This window comes from Rutidosis leptorrhynchoides, chromosome 4 (assembly GCF_046630445.1).
Source record: "Rutidosis leptorrhynchoides isolate AG116_Rl617_1_P2 chromosome 4, CSIRO_AGI_Rlap_v1, whole genome shotgun sequence".
NCBI lineage: Eukaryota > Viridiplantae > Streptophyta > Magnoliopsida > Asterales > Asteraceae > Rutidosis > Rutidosis leptorrhynchoides.
Genome location: NC_092336.1, coordinates 477,315,119 through 477,328,745, shown reverse-complemented (window position 1 = coordinate 477,328,745; position 13,627 = coordinate 477,315,119). Strand labels below are relative to the sequence as shown.

The following is a 13,627-nucleotide window of genomic DNA, read 5'->3' as shown; positions in this document are numbered from 1 at the left end:
TGGAGGATGCACTCTGGGCTTTTAGAACAGCCTACAAAACTCCAATTGGAACCACACCTTTTAGACTTGTTTATGGAAAAGCATGTCATCTTCCAGTAGAAATTGAACACAAAGCATTTTGGGCTTTGAAGACATGTAATCTTGATATACATGAAGCCGGACGTCTACGATTAAGTCAACTAAACGAACTAGAAGAATTAAGACATGAAGCATACGAAAATTCGTTAATCTATAAAGAAAGAACGAAGAAATGGCATGATAAAAGAATCAGAAGTTCAAAAGAATTTAAAGAAGGAGACAGAGTTCTTCTTTTCAATTCACGATTCAAGCTATTTCCTGGAAAATTGAAATCAAGATGGTCTGGACCATTCATAGTTAAAAGAGTTTTCCCATTCGGAACAGTAGAATTGATAAATTCAAATAGGATTGAATTTAAAGTTAATGGTCACAGAGTTAAACATTACATACATGGTCCGATGGAAGTCGACAACGAAGTTAATCACAATTTCGACACCACAGCTAACTAAGTGTGGGGAGAATCAAGGGGTTTATGTATTTCTGTTAGAGTTAGATTGTCTGTTTTCATGTAGTTCTCGAAAATGGAACCCGAATGGTCTTTCCCTAGCAGACCCTAAAGAACTAGTCTTCTCCCCCCATTCTGAATTTTTATTTTTTTTAGGTTTTTACAAAATGAAGACTGCCTGTGAACTAAACCATGATCTAATGCTACACGCTTTGATCACTAAACGTAATAATGACATACTACCGAGTGAAATAGTATCAGTAATCAGAGAAAGAATGGACGGAGTTAGAAAAGAATCCAGATGCGAAGATAATAAGTTACAATTTGGTAAAGGAAAATCAAAATTCGCAGCGAAAAGAAGAGCACGACACCTAGAAAGATGTCACAAATGCGGAAAATGGTCACATGGAGGTAAATGTTCAAATAATCAAACCTATTCAAATACCGAATTTGTTACTTTATGCAGAGACTGACCGTTCATATGTTTAGAAGAAAAGACACTGAATGCTCGAGGTTACGCCTATGTAGCTATGGAAAACCAATTAAACGACTATCTTATGAATGGGATAGATCATATAACTAAGAAATCTATTTCACAGGTATGTTTGTACAGTTTTTATTTTTTTTTATTTTTTTTAACCTTTTGATAATAAACGCTAATTTGTTCGCTATAAAGTATTAAATTGGTATTGAATAAAATTAGGTTTGGCGACCGAAATTATTGATATCATTCAAAAAATTTATTACATCACTGCGAAATTTAACGTTTATTCTTAAGGTATAAATATCTTTAATCAATCAACCCAAAATATTTCAAAAATTCGTCATTAGTTAAATTAGGTCTTGGAACCGAAATTACTTTACCGAAAAGAGGGGCGCATATTTTTGATAATATTTGATTGATTAAAGTGGGATAAAAAGCCAAAAAGATTTTTAATTTTATTTTTACCATGTTTTTAAAATTAATATTTAAATCTTAAATTAATATTGTAAACTTTGTAAAATCAATATATTTAAAATTGTAAATATTAGAAAAATTAATATAAGTTTGGTGTGAATTTATAATATGAATTTTTAAATTAAGTTTGGTGTGAATTTTTAATTATTAAAATATAAATTTTTAATTTTATGCATTTTAAATTTTAAGTTTGGTGTGAATTTTTAATATTAATTTTGAATTTCATATTTAAGTTGTGTGAATTTAAAAACAAAAATTTACTTTATCTCATTAAGTTAAAAATATGATTTTTAAAATTCGTCGTAAGTTGAAGACTAGGTCTTTGAACCGAAATTGCTTTACCCGAGGGAGTGACGAGAACTTTTATTATCATTATTTTTAATCTTATTGAATTAAAGTATGCCAAAAACATTAAAAAAATCCAAAAATCTTAGCTTTTAAAACAATCGCTACAAAAAGACAAATTTTAAAATTTTGTCGAGGGACGGACTAGGACATCGATCCGAAATGACCTCGTCCTAAATAACAAGGGAAACAAAATTTTAAAATTAATTACTTAATTGTTTTAATTAGTATAAGATATATATAAAAATTAAAAATTAAAAAAAAAAAAAAAAAAAAACCAAACTCCGCGACTCGCGGAGTTTGAAGGCTTAAATTCCGCGAGTCGCGGGAGGACCAAAATACAGAAAAAAAATAAAAACGCAGAACAGCTCAGTTCACAACCCACAACACAAAACACAGCGAAAAAACTGCCGAAAAAACCCACAAAAACACCCCCAAAATCACAATTTTTAACCGTTAATCATCAAATCTTTTACTAAAATCATGTTGAGAAGGATGCTATCAAGGAATTACTCAAGAAAAACGGTAAATTTCTACACCTAAACACCATTTAATCCGAAAATTAGTGTTCTTGAGCAATTTTTTCCCCAATTTGATTTTGATGCTTTTTAGTGTAATTAGGCTTAAATTGTTTATGTATTATGCTTGTATAACCTAGATTGATGCTATTTAACATGATTAGAAGCCTTAAACTTCAAATTTTGAGTAATCTAGGGTTTGTGTTCTTGAGCAAATTTGGGGCTTTTTGATATAAACAGGTTATGGCCGATTTTTGTCATGAATTGTTGCTAAATTAAGTAGTGTAACATGTTTAGGTAGTTAAATGATCCAAACTTTGAGCCTAAACATGATTTTGAGAATTAAAGTGGACTTTTTCAAGTCTAAAATTCATGAACTTGATTTTTGAGAGATAATGTCATTTGAAACTTGTTTAATTGCTAGTAATGATTATTTTGACATGTTATTTGAGTTGAATGCTTATGAACTTGGCGAACATTTTCGTATATGCTTATTTGAAAAAGTGTAGATTTGATGAAAATATGAAAATGAGCTTAAGTTTGATATAAATTGATCATGTCATTGTAATTATTTTGATTTATGATTTTGCTGACACTAATGCATATTTGGATGCACAAAAATTGTGTTTGATGTGTTTTGCAGACTTAAAGGGGTGAATCTTCATCCCAAGCTCGCAATGCTCCTGCTGAGAATGCGGAACAACAGGAGGTGGATAACTACTACAAGCAAGATATACCTCATCCAGTCATGACCTTTTCTGATATGCACTTGGAAGATTTGCATCCGAACCTGAGATTTGACAGACTTTGGATAGATTATCCAAAGTATCAAAGGGGGTTGCATACGCTTCATTCTAAAGTTGTTGAGGTACCTAGGGTCATAGAATGGGGACCCTTAGAAGCTGTAGAATTGGCCGGGCCAATTAGGGAATTACTTGTACAGAGGTATGGTAATTCTACTTTTAATGACTGGGTACGTTTATTCACCATGTGTAGACCTGTATATAAAGTATGGTGTGAAGAATTGTTGTGTAGTATAGAATTAAACAATCGGGTAGCTAGTTTAACCGATCGATCTTTTATTAGATTTTTGTTAGGATGTTCGATGCGCCACATGTCTTTACTAGACATGGCTCAGGCTTTACGTATATATACGCCTGAGGAGTTAGCATCTGCCGATTGTAGAGGGTTGATACTAAATGGTAGAAAGATAGATGAAAATTTTGATACACACGGTGTATGGAGTCAAATGACAAGCCATCACAGATTCAAAGGGGGAAATTACTCTTATTTGGATATAGATAGAGCTGAATTAAGAGTGATTCATAGGTTTTTAGCTAATTCGATTACACAAAGAGGTAAGAACAAGGAAAAGGTAAATGAACAGGATTTGTTTTACCATATGTGTATTCGAGACCCACAAAGCGCTGTAAGTATACCTTATTATGTGGGTTATTATTTATCAGCTATGGTTAGGGGGATGAGACCGCATAGCATAATAGAAGGTGGTATTTTTATTACTTTGATTGCTGAATATCTCGGTGTGGATATAAGTCGGGGGGGGGGGGGGGGGGGGATTATTAGTCGAAGAACCAGAACCCCGCGATACTATAGGTTTAAATGTATACCATGGTGCGAAAGTTTTGAAGAGGCGAAATAACGCCGCAGTCCAATACCATGGTAGACATCCACAGGTTGAGAGAAACCAACAGCAAGGTAATGTAGGAGGGGGAAATGAAATGCAAGAAATGCAGAGGTTTATAGCTTCACAGGAGTACGAAAATGCTAGACAGAGAGCATTTGAAGATTGGCAAGTTCATCAAAACCAAATCATAGCTCATTGCCAATATATAGGTAGAAACTATATTTCTACACCAAAACCCATATTCCCTCCCTGGTCTATAGAGATGCAGCCACCGTATCCTACGTATAACCCTGCCGAAGCATTCTATAGCACCTATGGTTATGCTTGGAACCCCTATTGGTACCAGTATCATCCCTAGTCTACTTAGTTTTATTTATTTTGTAATTTGTAATGTTGATACGTTTAATACTTATGTTAATATTGTAATGGTTTTTATAATTTTCTAACTTTTATTTTTAGATTATTTTTGAATGTGGGGTAATATACCAAACTTCAAAAATATGTATATATGTTTGCAGTTTATCTTATGTACACAACAGGGTAAAACAACGCATTTTCAAAGACTGGCATTAAGTTCAGCAAAAGCAACTAATTTTGACGACAAGATGCAAAATATATGTGAAATAACAACAAGACGGAATGAACAAATGATGTGCACCATTTATCATTCAGCAAACAAACGCCAATATATTTGGAAACTTTGGTAAAATTTAATCATTTTCACACAAATCACCCTCAATAATTTAAATTGTTAATGATTTCTTGCAAATGAGGGCATTGCAAAATCTTAAGTGTGGGATGGGGTTAAATTCTTTCGGATTTTAAAATTTTTATCTTAAACACTTGGTTACCATTAAAAATACTAGTAAAGCAGTAGTTGTATTAGAATCTAGTGTTCTCTGATAATAAAGAACAGCCCTAGTCTTATATACTGACTACCCAATTCTAGTAAAATTTTTAAAAATTTTCAATTAAATGAACTCAAAATCATGTTTATACATATTTATGAACAATAAAACTAGGTTTTAACACCGAAATTATTGTTACCTCAAAAAGGACATAAATTGAGAAACAAACCAAAATGTTAAAATTCATTCAAAATGGAATAGAGGACGATAAAAAGGAAAATAAAAGCCAAGTGTGGGAAAATTTACCAAGTTATCTTAAACATATGTCACATATATCTGTAACAAATAACTGAAAATACTTTTGCTTTGGACTAAACTAAACTGTTTTACCCGATGAAAGAAAAGAAGAGATGGATCTACACGATGAATCAATTCCATCATTAAAAGGAAGTAAAGTCTTCCGAAAAAGACACGCGCTTCTTGATTTAGGTCATGAAGTTGTCGTCCAGACCAGCTGTAGGTTGACGAAAAATCTAGAAAAATCATCACTAAAATCAGCAGGAAATCCACGGACCTCAGCATTAAACAGGGTCGCCAAGTGGTCAGATTTATCCTAACCATGAGAAGGATTTATCTCGTAAAATGGGGGGGCACCATGCAAATTAGCTGGATAAGACTAATGAATCAGATCCCCAGAAAGGATAATCTCCTTAAAGATTAAAAATCAGCTTCTAAGACTGATATTACTCAATCCTTGAGATTGACCTTAAAGATTGAGAATTACAAACTCATGGAATTCGATGATATCTAAACTCGAGCTTAAACGAGAAAATATTTTGATCAAAATTACAAACCGATTTATTTTCTGAAAACCCTATTTTCAATGCGTTCATTACCATTGAACGTAAAATCCTAGGAATTCACCTGGAATTCATTAGGTCACCTGAACTAAATCGGGTGTCAACCGTAAGAACGGTGGTTGCATAGCATGGTCAAAGACAGGACCTTGTGCCAGACCGAAAAATTATAAGGGTGAGCTTTACTATTGCTCCTACCAAGGATAGTAATTGCGTCCGACACGTTATAGACCATAATTAAAAGCATGTCAGGGGACATTGCCTTAACAGTTGCTTGTTCAACGCTTTCCTTTACAACCGGACGGTAGTTTACCGAAAGGTAATATACGGGACAAGTAAACTGGACGTGTTGCTTTCCAAATACAAGGTTAGCAAGTGGGTGACACAAAACCGCAAGTTTTGAGCTAAAATTTTCAAATCTGAAACCCACCAAACCCACAAAAATATTTTGCAAACACCGGTGAAGGGTTATTCCGGAAAACTTATCTAGGGTAAAAACTAGATTTAATTTTCAAAAGATCAAATGTTTTCATAAAGATCCAATTTCTTTAATGGATCTAAATTTTTATAGTCATGTGGGACTGTAAACCATATCGTTACTACCATTGTTTATACCACCGTATAGAAATCACTGATGTACAAAGTGTGAAGAATAAAGAAGTGATTCTAGTATTTCAAGACGATATTGCTTGAGGACAAGCAACGCTCAAGTGTGGGAATATTTGATAATGCTAAAAACGAACATATATTTCATAGCATTATTCCTCAAGAAAGACAAGTTTTTAGTTGCAATTGTTCTATTTAAAAGTGATATTCGTTTAAATAATAAAAGGTGAAGACAAAAGACAGATTCGACGAATTGAAGATGCAAACAACCAAAAAGCTCAAAAGTACAAAAGACAATCAAAGAGGTTCCAATTATTGATAAGAAACGTCTCGAAATTACAAGAGTACAAGATTCAAAACACAAAGTACAAAATATAAAATTGTACGCAAGGACGTTCGAAAATCCGGAACCGGGACCAGAGTCAACTCTCAACGCTCGACGCAACGGACTAAAAATTACAAGTTAACTATGTATATAAATATAATATATAATTAATTATATTAATTATATATATATTATATTTATAAATAAATCGTCGGCAAGAAAGACTCCAAAGAATGTGAGCTGTATTCTCAAACTCCGCGACTCGCGGAGTTTGAAGGCCAAAAGGGCCGCGAGTCGCGGAGCCCCAAACTTTGAAACTCCCTATAAAGCTAACCGAATTCTGAGCATTTTATATAACAAAATATATATCTCTCTCTCAATATATCGTATATATTTATATTTATATTTTAATTTTAATTTTAATTTTAATTTTAATCCTAATAATAAGGGTATGTTAGCGAATGTTGTAAGGGTGTAAGTCAAAATTCTGTCCGTGTAACGCTACGCTATTTTTAATCATTGTAAGTTATGTTCAACCTTTTTACATTAATATCTCGTAGCTAAGTTATTATTATGCTTATTTAATCCGAAGTAATCATGATGTTGGGCTAATTACTAAAATTGGGCAATTGGGCTTTGCACGATAATTGGGGTTTGGATAAAAGAATGACACTTGTGGAAATTAGACTATGGGCTATTAATGGGTTTTATATTAACTAAACAATACCTTGTTAATTTAATATAAAAACTTATAATTCGACGTATTTATATATAACCACATACGCTTGACTGGGTACGGTGGACGGGATATCTATAAATACCAATAATTATTCATTTTACCGGATACGGAACTGGATTAATAGTTAATAGACTTGTTGAAACAGGGGTGAATTACATTCAAGGGTAATTGGTGTAATTGTTAACAAAGTAGTAAAACCTTGGTTTACACGCAGTCGATAACCTGGTGTATTCATTAAACAAAGTATTAAAACCTTGTTACAATTCGAATCCCCAATTAGTTGGAATATTTGACTTCGGGAATAAGAATAATTTGACGAAGGCTTTCGCTCTTTATATTTATGACTGATGGACTATTATGGACAAATCCGTATGGACATATTAAATAATCCAGGGCAAAGGACAATTAACCCATGGGCTTAAAATCAACACGTCAAACATCATGATAACGGAAGTTTAAATAAGCATAATTCTTTTATTTCATATTTAATTTCCTTTATTTTATATTTAATTGCACTTCTAATTATCGCATTTTTATTGTTATTTTATTTAATTGCACTTTTAATTATCGTACTTTTTAATTATCGCAAGTTTATTTTATCGCATTTTTATTATTCGCAATTTCATTATCGTTATTTACTTTACGCTTTAATTTAAGTCTTGTATTTATTTTTAATATTTTACATTTGGTTTTAACTGCGACTAAAGTTTTAAAATCGACAAACCGGTCATTAAACGGTAAAAAACACCCCTTTTATAATAATAATATTACTTATATATATATATTTGTATTTTTATAAAAATAAACTAATATAGCGTTAAGCTTTGTTTAAAAAGATTCCCTGTGGAACGAACCGGACTTACTAAAAACTACACTACTGTACGATTAGGTACACTGCCTATAAGTGTTGTAGCAAGGTTTAAGTATATCCATTCTATAAATAAATAAATATCTTGTGTAAAATTGTATCGTATTGAATAGTATTTCTAGTAAAATTTAATAGTATTTTATACCCCTTAGCTTTAACATCATATATATATATATATATATATATATATATATATATATATATATATATATATATATATATATATATATATATATATATATATATATATATATATATATATATATATATATATATATATATATATATATATATGCACATTAAGTTATATATATATTGTTCGTGAATCTTCGAGAACAGTTAAAGAATAATTGATTACATGAATATAGTTCCAAAACTTTCGTGACTCAACATTACAGACTTTGCTTATCGTGTCGAAAACATTAAATCATTTAAAGATAATGTTTAAATTTGGTCAGAAATTTTCGGGTCGTCACATGGGAAATATCTGACATGCAACCGGATCAACCCACCCTTGGGTGCGCATTGCGTCTTCGAAACGCTGCAGGAAATCATCTGGATCAGTCAAGCCATTGTAGGTACCTAACGTGTGAGGTATCTTTGGTGCTGATGGAAATGGATACGCGGTTATATGCGGAGGAAACTTATCAAAAGTGGTTGGTAGCTCAAAGGGTGGTTTAACAGGATCCCTTTTGAGTCCTACAAAGAAACGCTTCATCATATCCTGAACAAAATCAGGTTGCGAAAATAAGTGGACCATGTCAGGAGGTACCGCCTGCATAAATTGGCTTGCGAGATTCGCCTGCCCCTGAATATTTTGCCAAGTTTGCCCCGGCGTCTGCGGATATAACCAAGGCAGCTGCGTTGGAAAAGAAGTCATGCTTGATGGCGCAGAGTATACAGGTGGCTGAAAAGGTGCCGAAACCTGTGGCGCTGATGCCTGCGAGACATGAGGATATGCTGTTATGAGTCCAACCGTATGTGCAGTGCTTTGCTGTTCTGCGGTTATCGGCGTCCAATGTGAATTGGCGTCTGGAATGACACCGAATCCCCAACTATTAAGTAATGCCTGCGCATCCGCAGGGTTAGAAACTGTGAAATTGGGCGCGGCGGCTGCCAAGGCTGCAGTGGTGTAAATGACGAATTCTGCAGACAACCCTGCGTCTGCAGAGGGATTGAAACCGTGGTGCTGTAAATAGGCACCTGGCCGCAGCATACTACATGCGGGCCTACAGTTTCGCCGCTAGTGCCTGCAAAGATAACTCTTGGATCCACTGCAGAAAAATCAAGCCGCGTGGTTGTAACCGGCGAGTTTGCCTTTGGCGGTGTAATTCCATCCGGGAATATCGGTTTATATCTTTGGAAAGGTTCGCCGGACACGGGTGGTGGGTAAGGCGTGTATCCCTCCCTCGTAGTCATAGCTTGCGTCTGCTGATTACCAGACGGCGTGTTTTGGTTGTCCGTTTGAGTACGTTCCGATGATTCCCCGGAAGTCATGATTCTGTTAAAAAAAATAAGAAATTCGAGAATTTTGTGAGTAATGAGCTTTATAATTCAAAACTTTTAAAGAAAAAAATAATTAAACACGTCTTGAATTAGTTCAGCTCTCAATGAAAGCACCACTTGATCGTGCATATATTTTTCAAGAGGTTAATATGCCTGTTCAATACGTTTAAAAGAGGTTTAAGGATCTTAGAACTTAGCCCTCCGGTCCGGCTACCGTGAATAACCCTGGCCGACATGACGATGTCGGCGGGGTGGCTAGGTGATTAAGTCCACCTTCGATGACGGTCGTCGATCGAAGGCCCGAATAAGGTTGTAGGAAACCGTCGAGAGCGACTAACCTGTTAACCTTCGATGAATGATGATAATGATTACGTATTGTGAGCCACGTAAATGTGATGTCCCTGGAATGATAATTAGGGTTAGTATATATAGGAAAACCCTAATTCTAGAATCATCCAAGGTCATGATAATTCTTTCCATAACAAACTCCCCGAATCTCGGATATAATTATGGAAAAGATATTTAGGCTTGATGGCCAAGTAACCGCCATTCCGAGAATAAATGCATTCAATACGCTACCGCACACCGCATACCGCATATAAAGTACATGCGTACGCACGCTAGTGATTGCCCGCATACGTATAGAATGCGCATGCGGGTTGCGGTATCATTAACCATAATGAATCTTAACTTATACTTTAAAAAGTTAAACGACCCCTTTATAACCTCTCCCTCCCATAATAAATCTCATGTTTTGATTTTTAAAAGTTTATCATTTTCAACTTTGACATCAAATTTTTTTATTGTATTATATAATAGTTGATGAAGTCCATGTCAATAAAAGTACAGTTAAAATTCAATTTATTTATGTATTTTTAATCAAATATTATATAACAAAAATAAATATATTTAAAGTTAAAGTTAAGAAAGAAAAATTTTAAGAAAAATTAAAACATGACAATTATTATGTAAAGAATAGATGAAGTATAAGAAAATGAGATTCGATGAATGTGACTAGCATGCAACATGATAGAGTGATAGGAATACAGTTCCATTTAAAGATCATTTAATTTTAATTTTTAATTTAATATGAAACGAAAAAGTTAAAAGGATGAAAATAACATATAAATATAAATGAATATTAAAGGGACCACTTTTGTAATTCACCCTATTTCTATGTGGTTGATGGTTCCCAACTTCAACAACAAAACTCAATACCACATAAGTGATGTATAAGGGAGGTGAAATTTAGACAATTCTTCCCTTGTTCGAGAATAAAGACAAGTCATTTCTCCACCCAAAGTGAAAACACTCCCAATAATAGAGAAATTCATCCCCTTTCTATTCGACGGATAGAGAGATTGCTTTCAAGTGAACCTCCAGCCAATAAGTACGAAATTAAAAAAAAAAATTAAATTAAAAATAAAATTGAGACGTCATGAAAATGATAAAATCAAATTTCTATAGATTTTAAATCCTGTCCGAAATTTACTTTAGACTTTAAAAGTCAATCAAGTTGCTAATAAATCCATCCTTGCTATCGACTCAATAACTAGAGCCGGTTCCAACTTCATGTTTTCTTATTTGCAAAAATAAAAATAAAAATAAAAAAATCTTCAAATCACAACAGATTTGACATTCTTCTCTCTCTATCTCTCCCTTTCTCTCTGTGTACAGAAAATCTCTTTTGCTAATTTTTTTTCTTTCTTTTTTCTCTTTAATTTCTATAAAAATTGATTTCCTTTTCTTGAGGAGTGATTCAATCAATAATGACAGCACCAAACACCGCCACCACCACCACCACTATCAGTGCATTGCTTGAAAGATCTCTTGAAAGATTCTCTTTAAACCACCATAACGCCACCAACAGGTCCGCCGTCGAGGAGTCCCCGACCACCCATTCCAACCGGTCTACAAATTCTCCTGATGCTACGTTGGAACTCAATTCTAATACCACACTACCTTATCATTGGGAACAATGCCTCGACTTAAAGGTCCGTTTTTAATTGTTTTATTATAATCATATTATATATTATATTCTTATTCTTTACCGCACGTTAGTACTCCTAATAAAAACTCAAAACACAAATTTAATATTAATTCATGTGGTATATCATTTTAATATAGGAAGGTATATATATATATATATATATATATATATATATATATATATATATATATATATATATATATATATATATATATATATATATATATATATGTCAATTTATGGATATCAATTCACAAAATCTGAATCATAGATCTTGCAATTTTTAGTTTACTTTTTGTTAAGTAGCGTAGTTACTTTCTACCGAAAAAGTGGTCAAATTAAAGACCCATTTTGTTATATTGAGTAGTATATATTTGTGTGTCCCATTTCAACATATTAAGACTTTGAAACCCTAAAAATGAGCACACAAGGGGCTAAAAAGGTAAAAGACTAAAACTTTAATTTTGCGTATTTGTGATAGCTAAATTTTAATCATATTTATTTTGTTACAATGTCAAAATATATATATTATAAACAGACACGGGAGATGTATTACATAAATTGGACAACTGGCATGAAAACTAAAGAGGATCCACGAATGGTGGATGATGGTTTTTGGGGGTATTTTTATAGCGATGACAATGACAATGATGATGATGATGATGATGATGATGATGATGATGATGATGATGACAATGATGAGGCCGAGGAGGAAAGCTCGTATGACGGTACTGAAGAATCGTCTGTAGAGTCATCCCCGGCCGTTTCATCGTTAAGAAAACAAAAACGAATCGAAGAAGATGAAGATGAATGTTGCTTAATTGAGAATAATGATAATGATAATAATAGGAGTAATAGTAATGTATTAGTTGTGGCTGGATGCAAGGGTTGTTTTATGTACTTCATGGTGCCCAAACAAGTGGAAGATTGCCCCAAATGTTGTGCTCAACTACTTCATTTTGACCGATCATCAGATGATAGTAGTTATTAATCTTTTTTATATTTTGTTTTGGTGGGGACTGGGGTAGAAAAAAAGAGAGGTGAAATTCATCTTATTTGGGTGTTTTATGAGGATTTTACAATTAGATGATAGATGTAATTCTTTTGTGTACCTATTAATTGCTTATTTTATTATATCAACTGGTCTTGTGATGGTTTAATTATATCAACTGGTCTTGTGATGGTTTAATTATAATGTACTACTACGTAGTTGTTAGTTGATTACAGTATCATTTAAGTTTCAATCTTCAAGTGAATCTAGAGATTAATGTGTGATTTAATGTCAACATACTCTCATAAATACCAGTCCCTCCACATTTTATTTATTTATTTGGCTAATATAACGAATTCTATAGAACAAAAGATTATTCATTAATTAAAAGATAAACAAACAACTGACTGAATAACGGAAGGCTCGAAACTAATCAATATTTTATCTTCATAGGCACTGCTCCCGCCATAACTCTTTCTGTTCCCATTCTAGTGATTATCTTAATGTCCACCATGGCCCCAAATTTTGTTGTTGTTGTGCATTATGATTTAAGTTGAGTGTAATAATAATTATAATTAACGGTGTTTAATTATTTGTTAATGATAGTAGTTAATGCTGATGTAATGTTGTTGTTGTAAATAAAAAATTAGGATTACCATATATGTTAAAGAAAAATAAGTGCATTTTATAATTATAATTATCATCATCATCATCATCATCATCATCATCATCATCATCATCATCATCATCATCATCATCATCATCATCATCATCATTCATCATAGTTTATTGTTTGAAAACAAGATACTTAAAAATAGTTGAATGAATGAATTACAGTAATTAACAAAGGAAGGAATGAAAAAAAGAAGAAAAAAAGGTGTGTTTGTTTGTGTTTGTTATGTCAAGTA

At 32.9% G+C, this 13,627-nt stretch overlaps 1 protein-coding gene across 1 annotated transcript; it reads left to right on the top strand.

Moving 5' to 3' along the window:
- The first annotated feature begins 11,422 nt into the window (after positions 1-11,422).
- LOC139845201 (protein CURLY FLAG LEAF 1-like) lies at positions 11,423-12,801 on the top strand. The gene is made up of 2 exons (XM_071835443.1): positions 11,423-11,732; positions 12,267-12,801. The coding sequence occupies exons 1-2, from the start codon at positions 11,508-11,510 to the stop codon at positions 12,717-12,719; spliced, it is 678 nt and encodes a 225-aa protein (XP_071691544.1). The 5' UTR covers positions 11,423-11,507; the 3' UTR covers positions 12,720-12,801.
- The last annotated feature ends 826 nt before the right edge of the window (positions 12,802-13,627 follow it).